Genomic DNA, 27,012 nt, shown 5'->3' with positions numbered 1-27,012 from the left:
GCGCACCTTTTCTCTATATAATAATGACATTGTCCAAGACATCCACCTGTCTAAGACAACCTTTTTTCTCCTACGCAATGACAGACCATCTTGGACAATTTCGACTATTCTATTGAAATCAAACCCAACAGGATCAGTTCACAACTCACCTTTGTTTCCAATGAGTACTCTGTTGATCTCACTGCCCTTCTCAGCTTTAAAATCTTCAAAGGCTGAAGTTCTACTTGGCGGAGTGCTAGAGATAGATGTAAGTTGAGTAAAACAACAATAAGTTAGTCAGGTCAATGTTGTATAACAAACAATAAGTGTAAAGCAATAGTTCACAACTATTTGCTCAGCCAAACAGACAGAAGTAGCCACAATATAAAGGGAAACAACATATTTTGTTACACTCATGTTTGTATATTCCTGTGCTGAATTTTAGTTTTAGTAAGAGTTCTATGGCACTTGCAACACAATAAGGTCATATAAGGGCAGAAGATAAGAAGTGTTACAAGAGAGTAACAAACACAAAAAAGGAGAAGAGATAAGGACGATAGATGTTTGATAGGAAAGAAGGAGCAAACCACTCCAGAGCACTTGCCAACCACCCGCTGTGCTGAGTGATTAATGTGAGATTTGCAGTTGTTAGGCTAGACTGACACAGTTATAGGTTATTCTGTAATACAAAACAAGATAAAAATAATGGATTGACAATCTAATAGTAATAGCAGTTGTGGAATTTATTCTTTCCAAAGTTTTTGCCTGTTGCAACACTTCTAATTATCTTCTGTTATCAAAACTGTTGCTGCCTTCATTTAGTGCTATTGTTTGTTTCTTCTGCTCTTAGTCAATATGTAGTTGTCATCAGTGTCTCAGTGCTGACAGAAGCTACAGAAAGTGCCCAAAACGAAATGTTGAAAAATAAAATACCAAACAACTGAAACATGAATGAAAACATGGTGCTGAATAGTTTTATTGTTGTTGTTTTTAAATAGAAAAAAAGACATTTAACAACAAGGAATCGTTAATTTGATCTGCTTGATAACCAGCTGTGTTCCTTTGAAGAGTAAATATCTACAACAACAGATACTCCAGGAAATTTTAATTTGATCATGTTCAATCAGGGATTTAGCAAAGATAGCTTCTTTTTCTGCGAGAGTAATTCACGGCAAATATTAAAGAATAGTTACAAAACTCTGTTTTATTTTATTTTTCAGCACTTCTGCCAGTTCACAGGAGTGGAATGCCAATAATATTTTTTCTTGGACAAACACAGTTCTAAATTTGCTTCTTATTTTTCTCCTTCATTCTTGGAGACACCTCTAATAATAAAAACAAAGAAGAACCCATCTCATACATGCCAAGCCTAAAACTAATTTTCACGGTTTTAGCCCAACACTTCTCATCTAAATCTCTTTGAAGATTGCTTTGACTGCTAGTGCCAGAGGGAGTAAGTAACCTGTGAAGTGGTCTTGTTTCCTGATTAACGCACGTGTCCTCTTACGGGTGCTGATTTTACAAATGCTAGAAAAATATTTCGATATCATTAAAAGTTCCCTCTATTGCATTGGGTCAAGATCACTTATTCTTTCAATACATTTTGATTCTGTGACACAGTGAACATTGTACAAAGCTGCTAAGAAGTTATGTGATGGGAAAATACAACTTATGTAATTGTTAAAACTGAACAACTGACTGCAGAAGTGCTTTGAGAGTTCTATATAATATAGCACATGTAGGTACTGGTACAATTTGGCTAATAACTTTAGGTTAATGATGATACCATACTGATTAAGATATTGTTAAAAATTGCTTGTTATTAAAACGGTTCCTTGACATAGTAAAATGTTTACATTTAAAAGAGGTACAAAATGTTTTTTCAAAGAACCCCTCGATGCTTAACAGTAACAGTGGATAAAATGGAAAAGTATTTCCAAAGAACATTTACTCATTGCACCTGTGCTTAATGAACACTGTATTTTCACTCACAAGGACCATCTCACTAACAGAAGTGTATATAGTAGACCTACACATCACCTGTCTTTGCTAGGAGAAGAATACCATATGTGAAAGGAAACCATTCCGTGGAAATAAAAAAGGGACACAGAGACAAAGATGAAACTTTGTGAAGAAATAAAGAGATGTATGTTTGCAAACAGTAATGCATCAAGAGTACTGTGACTTTCAAGTGACAAAAAGATTTTACTTTATTTTTCAGATCTGGAGGAAAGAACGGGAACATCACTGGAGTATAAAAAGGAAACCTAAAAGAACAATTCAGTCCTAAATAAATGAACTAAAAAATTCAAAGGCATGAAGTAAAAAAAACAACAACAAAAAAAGTCCAGGGTGCTCAAGATTGTGATGATCTGCTTTAAAAAAAGTCCAACAAGGAACTCAGAAGCAAATAATACATTGAAAACTTCATTGTTGGATTTACTCAGTCGGAGGTCCATCTGCATGTTCCTCCTCTTCCTCGGCAGGCTCCTCACCCTCCTCACCTACTCCACTGGTTTGAGTAAATGAACATTTGTTCTTAACATTATTTCGTGAAGCTATCAAAGCTGGTCTTTATTAGAGCGTGTTAGATGTCTGAAAGGTTCTAGTAAAAACAGATACTATGGACAAGATAGATTACATAATGTACAATAGCAAGAGAAAGGACAAAAGGATTTATACCAAGTTACATGTAAGTAGAAGAGAAAAATTATGGTGACCAAATCAGACAGGCAGAAGTAATCAGAATTTCACCTAAGGCTGACCATAAGACAGAAAGAGAATAAGAGGAAGAGAAGAGCAAGGTACAGTCCAAGAAAAGGGGATTAACATATCTACTAGGTTACATGTATTAAACTGTATCTAAGCATCTCGATCTAAACTAAATATAAAGCATTCACACTACAGGAGACAGTTTTTACAGAGGATAATAAACAAGAAAACCTGAAAAAGAATTAAGAAGAGAATCTACAGGTGGGGTCACACGACAAAACTGGGTTTTCAGAATGATAAAGATATTAGTTGGTTGCATTTAGTCAAAAAGTAATCCCAAACATGACAGAGTAACAGAAGAGCACATGAACTGGCAAAGTCGGAGCTCATCATCGCAAGAACAGATTCTTTCAGGATTCATACCCCCCAACAAAAAACCACATTTTAAAAACAAACAAGAGATGAACCTAAGCCAAATTATAGAAGGAAAAGGAGGAAAGCAAACAGAACACAAAACATCACAACAAAGAGATGCCTTCTCCTCATCAAAGTAAATAATCCATTCTGAGAAGGGAAATGCTCCTGTAGGTTATGCAAAGATAAAGTTTAGTAGCTGCCTAAGCAGAACAGCAAGCTGGGAGTATATGCGATATGCAATTGGACATATAAAGGGATTATTTAATCTAATTTTTTACTTTTTTTTTGGGGGGGGGGGGGTGGAGCTAATTCAATTTTCCAGGTTAAAGAAATATAGCTGTAGAATCTACCAAAGCTGAATAAAATAGTAAAGGAAGAAATGAAAAGGGAAAAATCAAAAGGAAAAACCAAAGATATACCTTTCAGCATCCTCTGCCAATCTACTGATGGGGTTAGAGGGAACAACAAGAACATAACAATAAACCCAGTGCATTGCACAGATGTTAGTCAGGCAAACATAAGACCTTTCTCTCCTTCTTACACAAAAACATGTAGATAATTTTAGCCTTCATAATATTATGTATGTTGCTGTTGAAACCAACGGACTCCTTAACTTATTCCTTTGTCTCTGTGTTTCTTTATCCCTGTCCGTCTTCTCTTTCATCACTTATTTTTCTTCTCCACCTTCCTTTTTCTTTTTCTTCTGTGAGTACATGCCAACAAATTTTAATCATTTTCCTCATGCTATGTTTTTCATTTTTGGTTGTGTTTTTTTATCCCTTGGATTGTGAATACTTTTAATCAAGAATTCAATTTAAAAAATTCTTGACACTTGTTACAAATGGAGGGTATACACAACACTCTTGCATTATGTAAGTACATGAAGGGAAATGTAGGATACAACGCTTTATACGTATAACAAAGCTACAGACAAATCCAAGGACACGTTGAAAAATAAAGCACTTAACAAGTACAAAAAAAGTCAGAGAATGAAATTCAAACTTACTAATGGAGTGCATTACCTTTCATTTATCTAAATTCTTTTCTTATGAAATTTCTAACCTATGAATTAGCTTACAGTCATCTAATGATAAAAACAAATTTTCATATAGAAGAACTGAATAGCCTTTATTAGTTGGTGAAAGACAAACTATTGTACAATACCATACCCGTCAAAATTGATTTCGTTAAACCTTTTCTAACCATTACCCTTTCACTAAATGTGAAGTATGTATCTACCTGAAGAATGCAAAAACTCTTAAGTTTCATCCGCTGACTATTCTCAGGATTTAAATCTGACTTGATTGAATTTTACAAATATTTAGGTTAGACTAAGAACTGAAGGGTAAGCATACAGTTGATTTGATTCAGGACTGAAAACAAACTATAGGGGATGACACATGATACAGCTAAACACTTTTACTGAAACACCAGTCAATTTTGGACCACAAAGGGATTTCAAAGCCCCATGTAGCAGACAGAGGTAAGTAAGGAGTACACAGCCATCTCCTTGCAACAAAGCTAGACCACAACTCCCAAGCTTATTGATATGGAACATGATATGTTCGCCAGAAAACACCAAACACACAATACATGTTTTTCCATACTTGACAACTACTGGAGGTAACTCTTCCACTGCGGGTGTTTTTTTCCTAACAGATCATAAAATATTCATTGAAATGTAAGAAGGCATTAAGAACATGCTATATTATGTCCCACAAATTATCAGTCAATTAAAATTACATTTCCTACTTTACTCTTCATGGAATCTGTAGCTTATAGCATACCAATTCCTACTAAACAATGAGACAAATAACAAGCCAAATCTTAAACATTACCTCACAATTCAGTTTTTGAAAAAAGGATGAATAATACTCTGAACTACCGAGAACAAAATGCCCCCCCCCAGTGCTCATAGATAGATAAACTTCAAAAAGTTTAATTTGACAATAAGCTTCTTTCTTCATTATAAAAGTGTTTCCCATTGTTTCTCAAACAAGAAACAAGACAGATCAGATAACACTGTTGTACGTGCCACCTTAACCGTGTTCTTGTCCATTCTGTCATCATTACAAACTGAACTGGACGGTAGGCATGTGATGCTAGGAGTTGAAGATTTCAGAATAGCATACCAGAACTGATGACTATTCCAAGAGCTGTTTCATGAAAAAAAACTGATCAAAATCAGGGAAAGAAGAACAAAAGTAGGCAACATGATCATTTCTTCATGCCATAAAGAATAATGTGTCTTTTCTTATTTATACATTTTTTAATTCATTTTTTTTAAAAATTCCCAAACCTTATAATGAAAAAAAAACCTACAAACCTGAAACATTTATCATAAAGTTTCTTCTGAACAAACCTGGGTCTCTGGACTTTCTCCGAACGAGACAGGTTCCCGGCAGAGCTGACAGGGGAAGCAGAACCTTCCAGATCTTTCTCCGGTTTGTCTGCCCTCTCGCCTCCAGGTGTTGTCGGAGACTCAATCTTGCGCTCACCCTTTGCACTGTGGGATGGGCTGGAAGCTGTTTTTCCAGCTACAGGGCTCCTGAGCACATACAGAGAGTCAAAGAGTAAAATGTATCTTATGAAGGAGAGGTGAAGTGAGGTAAGGTGAGATAAGGTGAGGCAACGTGAAGTGAGGTGAGGCGAGGTGAGGTGAGGTGACATGAGGTTTTACATTATTGATCTCCCCAAAGAGATACTCAATCTCCTAAAGAAATAACTAAAATTCCTTAAAGATAATCACATCATTAGTTTTTGGTGCGTTTTTTTTTTCTTACATACATTTCCAATTCTAAAAATTACATCTTTGACAAACACTATACAATGATTTCCTTCTTATGTTTCTTTTGACACAGTCGTGTCACTTTCACAGGATCTACTTTTGAAGACACACTTTCCAAAGAAGGATTCGTATTGCCCATTAAGCATGTATACATTGGCAAGTCAATGTCCAAGGCATTTTTTCTGAGATGCAGTGCCGTGACACTGATTATAGACTCTAACATTGCTTTTGGCACAACCATACTGACAGGGGGGGGGTAGAATTAGAAGGGGTATGGGATACTGAATACAGAGAAAAGATACAGGGGAACCTGAACCAGAGATGATTTTGAACGTTTGACAGAAAAGACGACAACTTCCCATAAAGCTGATGTGTTTGATCTGACATTTTAAAACATTTGAAGTAAAACAACTTTTTTAAAATTAATCTTTACACTTACGTGGCTCCCCGTGATCCACGCTTTCTGTCTCTCTCCCTCTCTTTCTTCTTCAGCTGGACAACAGCGGAGGAGTCGGCCTTGGATGTTTTCGGCGCCGTACCCAGTCCAAAATTTCCACCCTCCAGATCACCGACGAGGGAACCATCATCAGCAATGGGTACACCAGCCTTGAGAAGTGAAAAGGAAAGCTAGTTTGAAACATGAAACAAAATATGTTGATTATGGAAGTAACTGTAACTGAACAATTCCAAACCATAAACCGATTACTATTAACCCTATCCGTACGTCGTGTTTTACTATCGTATCCATAATACGTGGGGAACTCTGTGCCACCACTTTCCAAAGAGGAAATTTGTTCGTTTTCCTATCCATACGCTTTGCATAGCATTCTGTCAAAATGATTTTTTGAGAAATACAGAAAGTTTCGAAGAAATCTTTGTACTAAAAGCATTCTCAAATGTGAAGAATACAACCCCGGGGGTACAAAAAGACCCCAGGGAATACAGATAGGGTTAATGAGGTGAATAGAGGTGTTATTTTCTAAAACGCTACTGTTTTCTGAAACGGAAGAAAGGGTGGGAGAAATAAAAGAGAAATGTTCTCATTGTATTATCAGTACGGAGCGGAGCTCATTTAGAAAACTGAGGAAGCAGATGCTTATTTTTCTTTTTGTGAAGTTTAAAAGCCTAGCTAATTATTACTCTCATCTACTTTTTATTGTGATTTTGAGGAAAGATCATCATGAAAAAGTCACAGGCATGAGACAAAAAAACTGAAATACATATACAATTCGAATCGTAGGTCTACATTTCATAAAGAGCTTATATCTCCAGAGTATGTGCAGGTTTTCTTTTTGTCCCTTCTTTTCTTTGGGGTTCGGGAGTGGTATATATCTGTTGTCTTGTTTTTGTAAGAAATGCTGACCCTGTGTTGATAGCTCAGCATGAAAAAGTTGGTCAGATGACACAATTTAGGGGGGGGGGGGGGTTGCACCATTGTATCAGACAGGCTACTCTTGTTCGTGGGTTACATTCAATTAATGGTAAGGTGAAAGGAACCCTGTTGATGGGACCGAAAACTATTTGGACTTACACATTTAAATATCTCAGTCCCCTCTGGGCAAAGACGACAGAGAAGAGATGACGCCCCCCTCCCTCCCATTAAACAATTCAGAAAAAAGAACAAGGCCTGTATGGGGTTAATGGCTTTTTACCCTAAAAATGGGAGTAAATCCTTTTCATTTCCATTCAACTTTTTTATACTAACTGAAAAATAGCATTGAAAACATGTTGAAAATTCACACTTTGAGGACAAAGCTACTTTGAATATAAGAACTGTTTTCTATCAACCTATTGGGTGAATTCCCTACTAGAAATAAATCTGATTGGTGATCATGAGGTCAAAATGTACAATGATGGTGCATCCTGAAGTTTAAGAAATACAAAAGAGTAGGCCTATTGAAGTCCACAAAACTTAAAGCAATCATTTACTCTAAACTGACACTTGCAAGCAAAGCTTTCTTATTACATTTAACACAAAAAGTACACAAAAGAGAGACTGCATCTTTTTTTTCAGTAAGCTGAAAAATTAATCTTTTCTCTACACCAAAAAGAGAAGGGAAAAGGGATATCATGGTGCACAAACTGAAAGAAAGTAAAACTAAATTGAAAACTAATTACAAAAAAAAAAAACAACAAACAAACAAACAAAAAGAATCAAAGAACAGCGAAAAAACATGAATATTTCAGCCCATGCCTTGTCGTAAGCGATATGATTGCATTTATGATGAAAGAATCCTTATTGTCAAAATGCAGGCTAATATTCACGACATGCCAATCTCTGTTGTTTGTTTTTGTTTTGTTTTTTGTTTTGTTTTTTGGGGGGAGGGTGTTTGTTTTGTTTTGTTTTTTTGGCCAAGAAATTTGTATTAATGTGATCATACAAGTATTAAAAGCAGTGTTTAAAAACTGTGGCCCAGATGTTATGTTTACGTTTGAGATATTGTAGAATGGAAACTTAAGCGTCACAAAAGAATTGCTTTGGATAACATCTACTTCAAAAATGCAATTCTCAACCATTACTGTCAGTGTTATGGGTAATATAATGGATATATTTGGTGAATGTATTATGAACAAAAATGTGGGTTTTTTTAAAGAATAGACATGGTGCTAGACTTGGAGAAAACATGCCTAAAGCTATGTTTTCAAGCTCAAATCTCTACTAATACATAAAAATGGCATCTTTCTCTTTTGTGCGAACATATAATATATATCATACAAGAAAAATACAACTGACAAAAAAAGAAGCAAGAAAGAAAGTTGAAATCAAGTAATACACGACATTGACAGCGGGTACATCTGTACAACAAACAGAAGTAAATAATGAACAATATGATCATAAACACACACACCCAAGGAAAAAAAATCAGTGTCAAAACAAGTGTAATGAGGTACGATATGAAGCTGTGCATGGAGAAAGCAAGTCGGTAAGATCCAAACATTTGAAGAGAAAATTGATCAAACGAAGAAGCTGTACCTCACTCGCTGGGTTCTCATGGGCATCTAGCATCAAGGTTAAGTCCTGGCACCGAGACCATACACAAGTCAAATTAAATTACTCATAGTGAAAGCGACAGAGTCAAACCACATACAAGTTAAACTACTCATAGTGAAAGCGACAGAGTCAAACCACATACAAGTTAAACTACTCATAGTGAAAGCGACAGAGTCAAAAAGGCAACACAAAAGTCAAATAACTCATAGTGAAAGCGACAGAGTCAAACAAACCACGCACAAGTCAAATTACTCATAGTGAAAACGACAGAACAGGTGGAAAAAAAACTCAAGTCAGAGAACACAGAAAAAAAAACATTTCCCAAAAATGTGTTAAAAAGTTGGAGTCTTGTAAAGGTAAGCAAAAATCAGTGATTTAGTAAAAACGAAAATCGGTTAACATCTTTGCTCAACTTGACGTTCATTCTAAACTATTTTTTTTAAAATGGGGGTGGTTCAAAGTCTACAGACTATTAGGTTGTCAAAAAACCAAAGACACTGGAAACGGAGAAGTAAAGTTTTAATGAAAAGTAAATGTAAATACTTTATTGTACTAATTTGCATACTGATGCAAAGACAGTAAATCATTAAGACAAAGTCGATACAAGTACGGATATTCTTAACAGGTCTGGGTTCTACATGAGACCTTATCTTACATTACTTGTGATTGGGTAATATCTACAGATTAAGATTAAAGTGATTGGTTAATCTGGGTGAAAATCTTTCTTTCTTTATCATACGGACATATCTCACTGGGTTACTCATTTTTAATTTTGGAGAAATGGGGGATTATTTCAACTCCAACCGGGGCCATTCATTCTGATATGAGTAAGATACTCTTTGCCTTGCATTCAACTTTTTCTCAGTTCACAAAGAAGTAGAGAAATATGCAGCTTCTGAATCAAGATCTGAATGAAAACCAAAGAGTGCATGTCTTTCTACGTGTTTTCGTGGATGGTGCATATATCTATGTGCGTGTGAATGTGTTTGCCAGTCAGTACATATGTGTGTGTTGTGTGTGTGTGCATGCATAATGTACGCTTGGAAATATGTGTATACGTGTGAGTGTATATCTTTTTGTTGTGCGTGAGTGTGTGTGTGTGTATGTGTGTGAGTGTGTAAATGTGATAGACAGACAGACAGACAGACAGACAGACAGACAGACAGACAGACAGACAGACAGACAGACAGACAGACAGACAGACAGACAGATAACATCGATAGATGGATAGAGAGAGATAAAGAGACAGATAGAGAGAAAGAGGGACAGAAAAAGAGAAAGACACAGAGATAAAGAGAAAGACACAGACAGAGAGAGAAAGAAAGAGAGAGAGAGAGAGAGAGAGAGAGAGAGAGAGAGAGAGAGAGAGAGAGACAGAGACAGAGAGAGAGAGAGAGAGAGAGAGAGAGAGAGACAGACAGAGACAGAGACAGAGAGAGAGACAGAGAGAGAGACAGAGAGAGGGAGAGGGAGAGAGAGAGAGAGAGAGACAGAGAGAGAGAGAGAGAGAGAGGGAGGGAGGGTAGAATAAGTGACTGGGCGAAAGAAAAGGATGGGCCAAGGCAACTGACTGTTTATCAACAGCTGTTTGCTGTTCACATAAGACTAAGAGAGTGTGGAAGTCAGTATGCGTTTGTGAAACTGTATACTTGTGTAGGAAGGTGACAAAGAAAGAAGATCAAAGTGGGTGGGCCTACTCTGATCTTAGAAAACTTACATTAGAAACATATTATTGTCTTACAAAATAATATCGTCCCATTTTAATCACACACTATTGACCTTTAAGTGAAAGTCAATCATCATTCTTCAAGCTTAAGAAAAATAAATTTCAGTATTTTTTTTTGGACTGTCAAATCACGTAAAAAATTTTCCTCACCCCAAAACTGACTTGCTATAGAAAAGCAGAGGCCAATTTCAAAGACATCTCGGAGGAATAAATTTAATCAGTTCAGCTTCACTGTTCACAAAAATACACTGCGTACAGCGCATCGGCAGTGGAATTTTAGTTGCAGCAGGGGGTTCCCCACCGAGCGCCTTATCATGTCAGGTTCACAGGGGTCAGCCCCCTGTCGCCGATCTGATTGGGCTGACTTAATTTTTGTTACTTTTCAGCATGCTGTTTTAGGTGTATCCTTGTATTTATGGTAATTATCATTTTATGCACCCAAAGCATGCATTTCTGCTCTTGAGACTCAAAAAAGAACGACCATTGTAGTTTGTCTGGTTATTCTTCAAGTCGGCAAAGCTAAATACTAAATTTTTTTGGACAACTGTGAAGGAAAAAAAAATCATTATAAAAAAACAGCACGACAAAAACTGTCGAACTTTTGGAACATGAACAACATAACAGTGGTGCAGATACTCAGAAAAGATTATATCTGCGCATATAATAGAAAGCTGTAATTTTGCAACTTTATCCATCTGGCACACAATTCACTATGAAGTAATTCCTCCAAACACAACTTTATGTGTCCAATATAATCATGAATATTCACATATTTTCTTGAAAAGTTATAAAAATTACCCTGTAGTCTCTATATGAAGTAATACAAATCGATTTTAGTGCCAGAATACATCTATGATGCAATACACGAACAGTATCTGTTAGTGTTACACTCCAGAAATTCCTTACTTTTCTTAAAATGCTAAGCCTCGGTTTTGTAAGTTGACTGAATAACAAGGATAACTTGGATTATAAGAATAGTTTCTAGTTTTCAGTGACACTGAATCAGCACCAGACGTTTCCAGCTTTTATTTTCGTATCTGTTACCATTTGCAATAACTGACAGAGTTCTGATTTCTTTACATTCGTAAGTGTACGCACATATTTCTGACACAAAAACTAAGAATGAAGGTGCTAGCTGTAATTATTTTTATTCCATACAAGAAGTTTATCTCTATCCATGTATTTACACAGTTTTGTGTTTTAAAAAATCGCATAATATACCTTTCTTAGTTGTATGCAGGCTGCCACAGACCCATCATGATTCATGAACAAACACAGAGTAACTTTCTCTTGTTTAGTGGTAGAACAAGAGCTAACACTGAGTGTTTTTAGTTTAAAAAATACAGATGTGCAACTTTCTTCTCTTATAACTTGATAATTGCTACTTGTGCAGATTTAAGATTTCTCATGGTAAAAGACATGATATTCGTAGTCAGTTTAACAATGTTTGGGAGAGATCTGTTGTGGCGTTTTTAAATAAACAATAATTTATTCATACGTTTGTAACTAAAATAGGGCAAATTGGGTACTCTACAAACACTTGCCTAGAACAAAAACTAAGGCACAGAAATTAAGCATTTTAACGCAGAATAAATCTCAAGACATTGAGCTTTCAGTACATCAGTGTCATGGTTTTTGGTGTGGAATGGGGAAGAAGTTATAGTGTTTCAAACGTAGACAAAAATGTGAACTTCTTAACCGACACCGGAAGTGTCGCTTCAAGGCTCATTAACCCTGAGACCCCGAGCCGGGGAGCTCCGGCGGGCTACTGAGTCACGCTAACTAAAAGTAACAGAATCGGGCCAAAAGTGACGCCGTGTGTGGAATATGACTCTGATGAAATGGATTTAAGTGAATTAACCTTTTGTAGAAGAGAAATCTTTGCAGACCCACACTTATATTTCTTTTAAGATGAAATCTTTAACTTTTCATAACCAGAACACATAGTCTTTCATGTTGCAAGTATCGTACACATTACTGTGGTAAGTTAAAGATGTGTCAAGTGAAATATTTATTCTGACAACAAGCAAAATATGAGGTTTGACTACTGACTCTAAATTTATAACTCTTACAGTTTCTCTCACACACATACACACCCGCACCCAACCATAAACACAGTCACACAGATCACACTCTTACACACAAATACACACACCCACAAGCACACAAACACACATGCATACATACACAGACATGCACACAAAGTTATTTGAATACCAAACCCAAACTTCATGCGTGACCTAAAATAAATGAGAAATAACATCAAGCCCAGTCCTCAACTTTAAAAAATTATGCTTCTCACCCGTGCACTGCAAGCAAGAGTAGTCAAACATTCCACACAGAGCACAAGTTGTGTAAGCTGACAGAAAACAACAAACCCTAGAAACACCAATAATACATTTCACGTCAGTCAGATCTATTGAGAGAAATTACACAAATTCTAAGAGGTCAAGGCAAAGGTCACTAACCTGCTGGGCGGCCGCGATGGATGCTGGGTCGTTCTTGTCAATCAGCATGTACTTCTCCTTCAGCCGGGCTTCCATGTCCTTCTCCATGTCCCTGTCAAATGAGGAACAAATAAAAGGCACAAAAAAAAGATGAAATATCAATTATTTAGAGTTCATTACTAATATAAAATATTTGAGTGAGATATCCATTTTTGCACCATTTATTTACAGCTTTAATTCCCCCCCACTCCAAAAAAAACAAAACCAGCAAACAAATGAACAACAACAAACATCCCACCCACCCTCCTCCCTCCACAAAAAACAAACAAAACAAAAATTAAAAAATCAAAGAAGAACCACAACAAACATCAAAATATTCGTGATATCACTGTTCACAAGAATTAAAATTTGCGTTTAATGAGATATGTCTAATTTATAGCTTTCCTTCCCCATTTGTGACTGCCCGCTTACATTTTTGAAGAAAACAATAGAAAGAGAAGCAAAGATATTCAATGGTCTCACGTAAAAAGGACACTACCCTCTAAGCTCTTTACTCATAACATGAACATTTTTAAACTGTAATATTTTGATACAATGCTTCCCAAAGCACTCACAGATACAACTCTCTAAAGGACTCAAAAGTTCCAACAATTTGCCGTATGTTCACGATCTGAAAAAGAGAAAGAAGAAAACATCTGTTTCATCATGTGTTACAAAACATCCACAAAGCATATAAATCACTGAGCCCAGAGGTGGGAAGAGAACTAACAACAATTTTGATTAGGTACCAAAAAAAAAAGTCTTCACAGCTCCATATACATCAATATGTGGTTACGGTTTTATCATCCCTTCCGTTCAGTATGGCTATTTCTATTTATCATTCATCTGCAAGAGGTCTGAGTCAAATGAGCAGTGGGCCTAAAGACAACAGCTCTTAGAAAACGCTTGAGGCTGTTCACAGAGATAGCATTAATAGGAATACTCACATCGATTTCATCAAGACTTCCATCCAGGTAACGTTTGACTTGAGTTCGGATCTCATACTTCTGTTGCTCCGACAGAGGGTCATACCACACCATGCTACGGTTTGTCTGTGAATAACAGTTGGGGAGGGGGGGGGGGGGGGGGGAAGAGGTGTACAAAACAAAAATTAATCTTCATGAAATTCATATTCTCAATCATGTGATAGCCTCTGACAGACAGGACACATCAAAGTACTCAACTCAATGATCCAAAAAACCATTGAGCCATGGATGATCACATAATTACAGTTCTTGTAACAAAAAATCCATACAATCAAGGTGACATATCTCCCCAAGAATAGTAGACTGCATATCATTTGATGCCATTTCACAAGATACTTTTTTAGAAAACAAACAACCTGATCTTCCAAGTTCCTCACGATCCATACTTACACTTAGATTTTTAAAAATATTATGATAGTCATGAAAGAAAAAAATCATGGAGATCTCTTACCAAAGTGTCGTGCATTGCCAGCTCTGACTTCAGATGCTGAATTTCTCTCTGGAGTTTCTTCACCAACAACTGGAAAAAAGTTTTAAGAATTACAGAAATGTTTTGAGAAACAAATGAAACATCAGTAAGTTAATTAATAATGAAGGGTTCAGCAGCCTTTTCCTACCTCACCCACAATCTATTTTTCTTTTTTAGAAGAGCTGCATGAATTGTTTGATATGCATTCAGCGCATTGTTATTCTTACAGCATCAATCAAAATAGTATATTATCTTGTATTTTTATAATATAGAAATATTAAAAATGAGGAGGTAAATGGATCATCTTATCTTCACATACAACTGCTATACTTTTAAATCATTCCCACCACAACCTAACAATTTCAAAACTTTCTAAATGTCTAGAAGACAAAAATTAATCGTATTGAAATATCAGTGAAAAGAACAAAAGGAAGTTTTCCCACAACGATGCTCACCGCAGGATCATAGACTTCGTTGACGGCTGGTTCGCTGGCCACACACATCATCCTGGTGGCAAAACGCAACGTGGACACCTGACAAAAGCAACGAACAGTTACATTAATTCACTCTGCATTTACCTCAATTCTCCATTCCAGAATATTTTCTCACAAGATATTTACTGTTATAAATCGCTCAATAATGTGTACCACCAGCTCGTTTGAAGATTAATATTAATTTCTATGAGATGTTACTGATGCACTGTTTATCTCATTGCCTGTCATTAGTTGTTGATTGTGAGAATGTGTGTGGGCCTGTGTGTGAGTGTGTATAGTGTTAAATTGGAAAAATGTACATTTTCTGTCATTTGATTTGTAAGTTGTATTGAAAGATAATTTTGCACTGTGCAGTACGTCGAGTCCTCCAGGGATAAGGTTTTATATAAATTGATATATTATTATAACTATCTTTGAGTTCTAAGGCTTAGTTCTTCCTCTGGAATTTGCCAAAAAAGAAGTGTTATCAATAGTTCTGAAAAATCAATTGAGCTGAAACCCGTTATATTTTCCTAAAATACAATCACAACAGTGAACGGTAAGTGTAAAGGACTTGAGTTTTTAATCTTCATTTTCATTTCAGGTCAATATTATTCCTCGTGAAAAAATTTGAGAGGCAAGTGTAGAACAAAGATGATGAACTCCACTCTCTCACAGAACAAAGTTTACCTCATATCGGAATAAGAACATCTACTTGCTCCTAATGCCCCAGGCATAGGCCTACGAGGAGAATTTCTACTTTCTACTTGTCACACGGCTGCTAAGTATGACATCACTTGGCGATGAAGAGAGATGAACAGGCGAAAATACCTCATTTGCATTCATGCAGCTGTGTTTGTTTTAGCCATGCATTTGCCTGTTGCTTACTTATACTTATATAGGGTTATATTCTGCATTTTCTTTCATGTACATAATAATAGTAATAATGTCGATCATACATAATGTAAGAGTATTGTGTATACCTTCAGTTTGCAACCCATGTAAAGAAATTTTTTAATTGAATTTTTAATGAAAAGTATTCACAGTCCAAGGGGTTATATTTTACCCCCCAGCGAGCACAAGGCCTAAAACACAAAACAAACAAAACAAATAATTAACTCACCGTTTCTTCCAGTTGGGCTGGCTCCCCCCACATATTGGCAACCAGTAACGTGTTGCAGTTCCCTCCGATGGAGTCCTTCAGGTAGTGGGTGAGCTTGGACTGCCTGAACGGAACATGGTCACGGGTGCGAGAAGCCAGGGCTATCACAACTTGCTCCAGGAAGGACAAAGATTTGTTGATGTACATGGCCTCCTCTTTCGTTTTTCCTTCCGACTTGGAGAGACAATGAAAGATATACAGATGAAGAGGAATAATAGCACTTCTAAAAGTTCTGTTAGATTTCTTTTCCACAAAAAAGTAGTTATGAGCAATATAAACATTATCATTATAATATATAATATTCCCCTCGACAAGGTATCCTAAGTATATGTGACTGGTAGTACATTGAAAAAAAAGTCAAAAGCATACTGCTATAGAAAATTATTCTTACCATGATTGAGTTTGATTAATTGAGTAGAAGGAAGCAGAATTTTCTTGAAAAAGCAGAAATGAATAAGAAGAGACAAGGACGTCTTCTTTCTTCATATGCTGAATACAGCTTCATTTTGCAAGCTAGTTCTCTCCTATCCCCCCCCCCCCCACCCCTTACCCAGTCTGGTGGAGAATAAAAACTATTCTCATCACTTCTCCTATTTGAAAACTTCTTCATATCGTTGAGGATCACAAAGGACATCTTTGGAGAGAATGCAGACGTAGACACATTAGGCTGGAATGGCGTTTGGAGATTTGACTTTCTTTGTTCAACACATCCACATAAACGATGGGATTACTTACATCAACAATGCCTTTGAAAACTTGTAACATCTATTCCTTGTCTCCCAGTCCATTTCATTTTGTATTATGCTATTGTTCAAAACATTTCTCCATATTCAAATGAAAGCGTGCATATGTTTCAGGCCATTCTAAAGTGTTAGTTTTCCTATAATCTATTAACAACTATTCATCATAAGTCACAAGAAAAGTCATATCAACTGTACACACATGTTGATTGCATGCTAGGTCAAAATTTGAGACTTTCACCAAACCACATCCTCACCTTTGATTTGCTGAGCCTCTCAGATCCAGCAAGATCCACAAAGTTCACCTTGGACACCGTGTATTTGGCATTGGACTGAGTCCTTGATCTTGACTGAACAGAGAAAAACGGAATATCTTCATATGCTACAATTGCAAAAACTCTCTTAATTCAAAATTTCTAAATGAACCATGCACTTTATTTTGTAATTAAATTAAAACACAGTATCAAACCATTTTTTAACAAAAACAAATACTTACATATTAAACAAAATGTAAATCTGCACCTGAAATCTAGCTCTCAAGATATGCTTCCTCCTAAAAATAATTTCAAGACATGACATTATGTGTTTGTGTGCGTGTATCTATTTACTAAGCTGCAGAAAATTTCTCCTGTGGAGATAAGTAGAATGTTATCTAATCTTATCTTATCTTATATCTTAAAAGGTAACCTGTAAATTCCAGCATTACTGACTTTTTCAACATTTATCAGTGATGAAGGATACTGTTCTATGTTATGACTCACCTCAAGGTAGACTGTAAAGATACAATGGGATCTTGAGGACTGTTTGTTCAGTTGATGAGCAGCAATGGACCTGTTTGTCTCACCCTGCAACACATGATGAACAGAATTGTGCAATCTTTGTTTGCCTTGGATATACCAACAGAAAAGAGTGTATCCTTCCTTTTACATATCGACAGATGTTTACAACGTACTATCTTTGTCCAGCTTTAAAGAAACGTAGAAAAAGCTCACGTTTATTCAAACCTACATGGCTCTGAAATGATATTGTTAATCATTATATGTTATTCATTGTCTTTGAATACTTAATGTGAGCTTAATGTTTATCCATAAAATAATAATTCTTATCTTTTTGCTATTTATTATCTTCTCATCTGCCCTCTTCCCTTCTCTCGAGCACACACACATTATTCATACACAACATATTCCAGCTACACCTACTTCCCCACACCTTTTTATCTCAAAATACTCTTTCCTCTTCTCTATAATTATTCAATATTTAAAAAATAACAAATCAAAGAAGTTGAATTCCGTTTTGTTAAAAGTTAAATAATAAGTTTATGATACTAAAATGTGGCATTAAGACAAAAATCAGTTGCAGCTTTAATTGTAGCTATTCAGCAAAACAACTTAATAATTTACTAGTAACAAACTCAGCCTACCTCAAAGAGAAGATTCAAAGCTTCTTCCTCGTTCTGGGCCAAATGGCACGAGAGACCTTTGACAAATACTCCATCTTGGTTTTCTGTGACAACCATGGGATCTGGAGTAGCATAGGGGTCTTTGCTGTTGTTGTTCCAAGTTGCTTCAGGCAAAGAGCTCAGTAAATCAAACATGCCTTCATTGTAGATCTCCATGTACGACACTCTGAAGGGAAAAGAGTGACAGTACTTACAATGAGATTTCTCTGACAGTGGCAAACAATAGCTTTATTTTCACAATTTTTTCAAATCAAATAAATAATAATTGATAATTGTAAGGCCAAAAAAAATTAATAATACAAAGATAAAAGATTGAAAGGGAAAGAAGAATGTAACAAACACTTAATCATTTGCTTACTACCAATTTAACAAACACATTTCTCTTCTCTCATAGATTCAACTCATTCACTCACTCATTCTCTCACTCACTTACGTATCAAGCACCCAGTTCAGGATGTTGACAGTTCACATCGTTCTTATGTTCCAAGTCTTTACTCAAGCTTTCTTTCTATGATGTTAAAAAAATCTTCACATCTCTCTAATGGAGCATTTCCTTGGTGTTTTCTTTTAGACAATTAAAAAGTGCTATACCCCTATTTTTTGCCCTTCACCAATTATTAACTCTTTCCGGACGTATGGCCGAAATATTGGCGCGAGTCCACACCCTTTGCGGACGTTTCACCAATATATCGGCTGTGATAGGGTGCCTAAGTATTTTTTCGTTTTAACTCGGTCCGTCATTTATAATTACTTTTTATTGCTATTGAAAAACTCGGAAAGGACTTAGGAAACGAAAACATCTAGTTTCACTTTGTCAAAGCGTGGGTTTGAGGAATAATGAGTGAACTAGTTCTTGCGGTCTTGCATCAACAAAACGATGTAACGGTACTCAGTAGAAATATCATAACTCAAATAAAAATTGGAATATTGCTTTCAAATAAAAAGCTGCGCATTCAGAAATTTATGGATTATGTTCTTGGCCTGTATATGATAAGCTAGCAATGCTGATTTGCTCTCACATGTGAGGTGAAAGTTATTTTTTCAGTCAAAATTTATTTTTCCCATCACCATCACCATTTCTAACCCTTGTAATGCATACGTATGTACAAAATTAATCTTAGTTTCAACTAGGATGTATTCCTCATTCAATTTCCTTCAATTTGATGTATCATAATGTTACATTTTGGGTGATAGTTATGCTTCTATGAAGTTATTTTGTACACCACCAGCATAGCCAAATCGAGCCACAAGTTAATTATGTCTAGACCCCAAAAAAACTACGTCCGGAAAGAGTTAACAGCAATCCTTACCACCTGCAGCCAGATAAATCAATAATGCCGTGACCAAAATACTATAACAAATTGCCCTAAACGGAGGAATGAGTTACCTCTAACAAAAGTTTATGAAACTAGCAAAGGGATTTTTTGTCACTTTGCAAATGCAATCAAACCTGCTGTAACGACCACTTTTCCAAGACAATCACAAATGACCACTCCCCACTTCTCTCCTCCCGCCTTCTGCATTTTTTAGATATTACGATGACACTGTCCAAGAGGATTCACCTGTCTAGGAAGACCACTTTTCTCTTCAATGATGGGTGGTCTTCTTGGACAGATTCAATGGTATCGATTTGGAAAAACAATTTTTAACTAATCGGGGTTTTTTTTATCAGCAAAGGCTTCTATTAAAATGTTTTACACTGAAGGGTATTACCTAACAGTAATACTGTACTCCAGTCTTTCCTCAATTTGCTTGAAAAGCTGGGAAATAGCACGAGGGATGAGGCCTCTGTGGCGATAACTTTCAGTTGCTCCTGTAATGGTAAATGTCTTGCCAGCTCCTGTCTGCCCATAGCACATCAGTGTACCTGGAACAAAATGATTTTAGACACTTTTTGTCAAGCCGGACTAGGAAAAAGACAACATACTTTATTAAATTAAATGATTGCAAAGGCCCTACTGAGTATGAAAAATGGTCACATACATAAAAATCAGTTGCGCTGCAAGTTGAAGAACCAGCACTCAACTACCCCTGAGATCTCTAGCAAGGGAACACAAAGAGGAAGAAGACTGACTGCAAAGAGTAGCAAGCATATAGAGCAATTTAGAGAAGATGCTTGTAGCATACTGAGAGTGAGAGTACATTACACTCAGATAACTTTTCTTCAATATCATTGTTTCAACAAATCTTTTCCACTATGACCAGTTCTTTAAAGTACTGATTTCATTTTCATTTTCAGACAAGGATGTGCAGTCACAACCCAACCTATTAGTATCTCCTTTATGCTTTTCTGTTTCATCTGTTTTGACTTGTCTTCATTGTAAATTCTTTTTAATCCGTCTTTTTCATCTTCTATGATATCTTCAGACTTCTCTTAATCACAGTTTGATTCGAATCGAGTCGTAAGAATAGAAACCAATAAAAGTAATCATATTGTAAAGAATAACATAGCCTATAGATGGAAGATCAGTAAAACTTCAAATAACTTACCGTTATACCCATCCAGTGATCCTCTAACAATATCAGAGGCCACGGTATTGTATACTGTGTCTTGATCAGCATTGCTAAAAATTCCATCTAACTTGAAAGACCAGTCCAAAATTTGGTTATTGACTACACCTTTCTTGGGGTCTCGTCGCATGTGCACATTGACACCCTGGATAAAGAGGAAAAGAATGAATGTGATTAAAGCATAAGAAGCCAAATAAGGTTGATAATTATTTTTTTTAATATAAACTAAAACTCCCAAGTACTCCCAAGCCAAATAAGGTTGATAATTTTTTTTTTTTAATATAAACTTAAACTCCCAAGTACTAACATGGAAAGGGTTGAAAAATTTTAAAAGAAGTTTTCTGTTTCTCAAGAAGACCATAGAGTAGTGACAGGGTTCCACGTTTATCAACATCTGGCAGCATCCTTTCCTGTGGCACGAGATTCTTGGCTGGTCGCTGTGGTTGCTTAATGCACGTACACAGACTTCAATTATTTCCAGACTTGCTGATTATGTAATCTAACAGTGCATCAACCTGCAGTTGTAAGGCTGCCAATGCATTTTATAAAGATGTGTATACTTGTACTGCACACAAAGCAGTGTCTTGTGCAAGTAGCATAAGTGCTAAGCAAAGCATGGAGCCGCTCATCCTGTCTGAGGGGATGGGTGGGGGTAGGCGGGCAGTGCCGACATGGCGTCTGGTAAGGCGGGGTTTCATGTCTCAGACCTCTGCAGCGATAACGAGGTAATATTCTATTGCCTCAAAACCCACACCAGCCACCTGACACAGCCTCTGAGCCATCCACAACGTCACAAACTCGCCATCATCGACTCAAGGAAATATCGACCCCGACTACAATACGTGGTCCTGTCTGATGGACACTTTTGAACAACTGGCTCCTCTGCTCCCCCAGCCATCAGCAAGAGCCCTGGAAACTCAGAGCCCCTCCAGGCAGACGACCATGGACAAGGTGCTCACACTGCCGTGGTGTTCAATGAACAAGAGCATACTTAGAAGGCCTCAGCCACCTGTGCCACCGTCCATCAGTGGAAATGACTAGAAAGAGATGATACTCACAAAGAAGATGAAGGTGGAAGAAGAACAACAGCAGAAGGAAGAGGAGAAAGAAGCAAAGGGAGTACAGAAAGAAGGAACGGCTAGCATGAGCTGAAGACAAGTAGGAACGCCAAAAAGAGAAGAAAAAACGAAGGGAGAAGGCAAAAAAGGAGAAAGACGAGGAGAAGAGGAGAATTCAGGATAAGAAGATGAATGCTTTGGTTGTAGCCTCACAAAAGAAGAAAGAGGACGAAGATTCCTCTGACTGGGGAGAAGAGCCGGTGTATGACAACAGCTCCGACGAATGTGAGGACATTACGGTCGACTGTGCTGGGAGTGGAGCCACCACCCCAAGACAAGTAGTGCTCACTCAGTGCATGCTTTGTGACAAGTGGTAACACGCCAACTGTGTCAAACAGATGGACCTGAAGGACAAGACTCAGGAAGACCTGGATGCCGTGGACATCGTGCTCTTTTGCTGTGTTGATTAATCTCCCCATCCCAATTTGTTCCATATAAATAATGTGAACAATATCTTTAATTATTCATGTGCAATACGATTCACATGTAGATCTACTTTGCTGTTCTTATATCATTTAATTCATGATTTTCAGAGTTATCTAGACTCACTAAAGATTAATGTTTTGTAAGTGTTGGCTCCAGTTATTTGTTTTCTTTCTATTTTGGCTATGCATAAAAATTGAGCATCACTTGTAACTAACTCTGGTGTAATTTGTAAGTACATTTCCTCCTTTGTGATATAATGAAAATCATACGTTAGCCTATACGATTCATAATAAGGGCATGTTGCAAGACCCACCCTATCCTAGCAGCAGCCCCTCCATAAAACGCATCACCCTCCAGCAGGAACGTGCATACCCGCTGATTGTCACACACACCCGTCCTCACTTTGCCACACAAAAGCCACTACTGTGGGAGAAGGGTAAACGAAGCAGGAATAGCGCATTGGGCCGACGATAGCAGACAAAATTTGCTTCTCACCAGTTAATGTGGGGTTACCTCCCCTCTCACCAAGGACAGGCAAAGTGACTTTATATGCTTAGTGTAGTGCGGACTACCGCCTCTACTCTAAGACTTTTTGTGTCGCGACATGGTGGAATCAGGCGCTCGTCAATTTTTGGGCATGTGGAGTTACTAGTATCATCTTAAAGCATGTTCAGTTATCTTGCTATCAATAAAAAATAAAATACCCATTTATAAAAGTCAAGATGTTTGAGATTGAAGAAGGTGGCGTCGCCTGGTTTTGAAAGGTAGAATTAGCGAGAAAATGGCTGCCAAAGTCTGGTTATTTCCATAGCTTGATAGTCTGTGGAAACTGAAAACTTACATTAATTGTGCCTTTAATCAACGTTTTTCAGTAAAATCCAAACAGAAATGTGTTCTTAATTGAACAATAATGGCGCCAAGCCAAAAAACCGAAAATCTTTAAAAAATTGCCAAACTGGCAGAAGAATGCCAGTTTCTTCAACATTGTGATTTTGTTGAGGGCCTGCTTTCACCACGCTACCCCACATATTGACTGCTTAGTACTAGTGTAAGACTCCAGTAAAGCCATTTTGAAAAGAGACGTTTGACGGAGTTTAACACCAATCAGTTGATATGCTCAGTCTTTTAGTCATACTGGTGAGATAAGTCTTCGAGTTGAAAATGTCTCTTTTGTTGTCAGTTGAAATTTGAATCCACGGAACTGAAAAGTTACCAAAGCAGAATCTCTTATGGGATGAACTGTTGTTTAACTTTTCCTTTCTAAGATAAGATAAGATAAGATATAAGATAAGAGGCGGTGGGTGGACCAAAATTTGGGTGGGGCTTAGGTTGCTTCCAATTCTTTACCACCAATTAATAGCCAGCAATAAAAATTAAACAGTGAAGATTTTTCTGTACTCACGGTCAGCCACGGCAGTTTGAGAACCATTCAAACGAAAAGAGTTGCCTTTGTTTTCAATCTCTTAGTTCTTAGTTAAATTCTTGTTGATGGTAGGGACGAAACCGATTAACCTCCAAATTTCCTCTAATTAGTTTTTGAGTGACGAAAAAGTTCCCTTACAAGTAGTTCAACCTGATTTATAACTGTTAAATTTCAGCAGCACAAACACAAACATGCACACACAGCACTTCAAACATAATACTTCTAAGAGCTGGATTAGGCCGTGTAGTCGAGAAAGTAGAACGCACCCAACAAAGAACCAATGAGCACATAGGTATCTGTGTCAGTGAGGGAAAGTGTGTCGTAAACTTTTACCCCATTGTCAGGGCTAGGAGAGCGTGAGCCCTCGGTACACTGTTATTTTTTCCCAGTCTTCTACCTTTTTACAAGAAGAGTTTCATCAAGGATCAGGGCTGTGGGAAAAGGGCTCATCTTTGCTGAGCCCTAAAGACATTTGATTGGCTGCTGGGTTACTATGTAAGCGGTGACAACAGTGATTGGATAAGCGAGCAAGCCGCGGAGTGGATCACTCTGTGTTCATTGCGTGCGGTCAAAACGGTTTCAACTGCTTATTTCATTATGGAGAAACTTTCATTTACTTTGAGATAGAGTTGGGGGTGGTGGTTGGGGAGAGGGTAGGGGCTCAAGCCTGTGAGCCCTTCACTACCCACCGCCACTGGATAAGATAAATACTTTATTATCCCAGAGGGAATTTTTCTTGGCTGTACAGGACTGTAAAAACACATGTAAGTATACATAAAAATTTAAATTATATATTACTCTCATTAAAATTCAATATGAAAAGAGAAGTAAAACTGACAAAATGTACATTCACATCAGATGCATCATTCATCCACTTGCAGGAATTTAACTACAAGACCTTTAGAATTATAGAGATACATACTCGAAAGAACAATACACATTGATGCTTATTCGGACGATTATTCTACACTATACGGTCCAGGTAGAAAAGAGAGAAAGCTAAAGTCCTAGTAATATGCAGAGAACAGCACGTATAGAAACTTTGACCTCTACATGAAATGCTCGTCACATGCTAATGAATAAATATAACTATTGTGCCATTAATTGAATGAATATTGCTTTTGTCAAATTATCAGGCTAGTACAACAATATTGAACTTAATAAACATTATAACTTGGTTGAACGAAAGACTTTTAATAAGTGCTCAAGGAGTCTAAACTTGTTATCATTATTGTTATCACCACGCTATAATTTTTTTTGTTTTTCTGATATACTTCAATCATATTGTCCAGGCCAGAATAAGGGATAGATCAATGCAAGACTCAACTATAGCATAACTTGTGATTTATTCATTCTCCTTGCATTGGATTTGGCTGTGACCCAGAAAAACAAGCATGTATGGCTAGATTGTCGGAGATTTCCTTTTGTGCCAAAGCCCAACGCTCCTGCCCAAGTAGATTTGAATCTGGCCAGAACAGCTGCACAGACAGTAATCAATATACAAATCATGTCAAATCTAAGTAGGCCTAGATCATACAGAAATCTGGTTTTACAGGATCAACCTCTAAAGACACCTCATAATAATAATATAATAATAATAATAATAATAATAATAATAATAATAATAATAATAGTAATATAACATTTATATTAGCGTATTTCCAAAAAAGTAGCTCAATACGCTTTACATTGGAATACCCATTTTTCAAAAACATTTCTTACTATCTACTTCCTTTCTTCTCATGCAATGTATATTAATGCATAGGCCTACACATACACACACACACACACACACACACACACACACACACACGCACACACACACACACACGCACCCATGCGCGCACGCACACACACACACACACACACACACACACACACACACACACACACACACACACACACACACGCAAACTATTTTCATCCAGACATAGGAACAGAACAACTAGATCTATAATGAAAAAGGCCACCTCTATTCTCACCCGGGGTGAGAATAGTGCAGGCGAGTCTTTTGGCTATTCTCACCCGGTGCGCGTGTCAACAAATTTTGCGTTCACCCTAAACCACAGAATTTTACACTGTGATAACAGAAAAATTGTAGAATTCTGTGCTGTGAAGAAACGTTCCATTACAACTGTACTTGTAGCCTACTGAAAGCGCACAATTTTGTATGTGTGCAGTGGAGAGAGAGAGTGAGAGAGAGAAAGAGAGAGAACAAAACAAAATGGCGACCCGCGTAGTTCGGCTCGATTCGAAAAGTTAAATAGCCGTAGCATCTTTGTAGACAACCAAATTAATTTACTTTTGTGTTTTAACATCATTTTTTAACTTTGTTTTGGTCAATTTGATCGTCCACACCGATAGACAGTATTCAGAAAGAGACAGAGAGAGAGAGAAGAGGGGAGGAGTAGATGTTGCGAGAACTTCCGGGCGGGTGAGAATAGCCACTTTCAATGAAAAATAACGTTTAAAGCTTAAGGTCATAATTTACATAACGATGATATGATATGAATATAACCAGTTCACTCATATAAAGGTGGGCAGTATGAAGAGAGGGTGCAGGGATATTCTCTCTTTTTGTTGGGGAAGGGGATATGCTTGCTTTAGGAACAACTTAATCAAGATCTTAGATTAAACAAAAGTTAAAAGTCCTCTAAACTCACATATAGATAAAGTGGTACGACAAGGGAGTAACGAAGGGGAGGAGTTCCGTAACGAAGTATTAGCTTTTAGAAAGTGTGTTTACTTTTATTCCTTTGCCAGTCAGTGATGGTATCGGCATCGGCGGCCAGATCTAGAATCTAGATCTATATCTAGAAAAATCCCTAGCATTTAACTTTCTAAGGAAAGATACATTACCTTGTTGTCAGGTAACAGCTCAATATTTTCATGAGCAAAATTTGCGGTTGGCCTGAATCGGCCCCACACCCTAACTTTCTTGTTTCTGCTGCTCATTTTGTCCTCCTGAAATGTATCTTGCGACTTTGTTCAGACAACCAACACAGTAGCAGCCATTATTGTTAGCGTTGTTAGGTGCAATGCGCATGACAACTAGCGGGCAAGTTATTGCTAAGTAGAACAAAAAATAAGGACACGTATTTATCGTCCACTTGTTACCACAAAGCGTATACATGCACATTATTTA

General features: G+C 37.1%; 1 protein-coding gene across 8 annotated transcripts in view; it reads right to left on the bottom strand.

The window, feature by feature from the left end:
• Positions 1-27,012, bottom strand: part of LOC101850921 (kinesin-like protein KIF9) — a 41,344-nt gene extending 14,332 nt beyond the window's left edge. For 2 of the 8 annotated variants that reach the window (XR_221157.3, XM_005111741.3), the window contains exons 1-18: positions 26,727-27,011; positions 20,880-21,045; positions 20,103-20,256; positions 18,351-18,555; positions 17,692-17,775; positions 17,188-17,280; positions 16,152-16,364; positions 15,011-15,088; positions 14,538-14,606; positions 14,048-14,152; positions 13,676-13,731; positions 13,083-13,173; positions 8,871-8,915; positions 6,336-6,502; positions 5,471-5,656; positions 3,528-3,551; positions 2,423-2,491; positions 150-235 (exon numbers count right to left, since the gene is read on the bottom strand). Coding sequence is in view for 7 of the 8 variants with exons in the window: in XM_005111741.3 (XP_005111798.1) it covers positions 150-235; positions 2,423-2,491; positions 3,528-3,551; positions 5,471-5,656; positions 6,336-6,502; positions 8,871-8,915; positions 13,083-13,173; positions 13,676-13,731; positions 14,048-14,152; positions 14,538-14,606; positions 15,011-15,088; positions 16,152-16,364; positions 17,188-17,280; positions 17,692-17,775; positions 18,351-18,555; positions 20,103-20,256; positions 20,880-21,045; positions 26,727-26,822 (1,987 nt within the window). In the remaining variant the exon portion in view is untranslated. Of the gene's footprint in view, positions 1-149; positions 236-2,422; positions 2,492-3,527; positions 3,552-4,715; positions 4,761-5,470; positions 5,657-6,335; positions 6,503-8,870; positions 8,916-13,082; positions 13,174-13,675; positions 13,732-14,047; positions 14,153-14,537; positions 14,607-15,010; positions 15,089-16,151; positions 16,365-17,187; positions 17,281-17,691; positions 17,776-18,350; positions 18,556-20,102; positions 20,257-20,879; positions 21,046-26,726 lie in introns of all 8 variants that reach the window. The other 6 variants (XM_013090027.2, XM_013090028.2, XM_005111743.3 and 3 more) reach the window with 6 other exon arrangements.

This window comes from Aplysia californica, unplaced genomic scaffold, assembly GCF_000002075.1.
Source record: "Aplysia californica isolate F4 #8 unplaced genomic scaffold, AplCal3.0 scaffold01113, whole genome shotgun sequence".
NCBI lineage: Eukaryota > Metazoa > Mollusca > Gastropoda > Aplysiida > Aplysiidae > Aplysia > Aplysia californica.
Note: the sequence above shows the minus strand (reverse complement) of the source record. Positions and strands in the feature narration are given on the sequence as shown.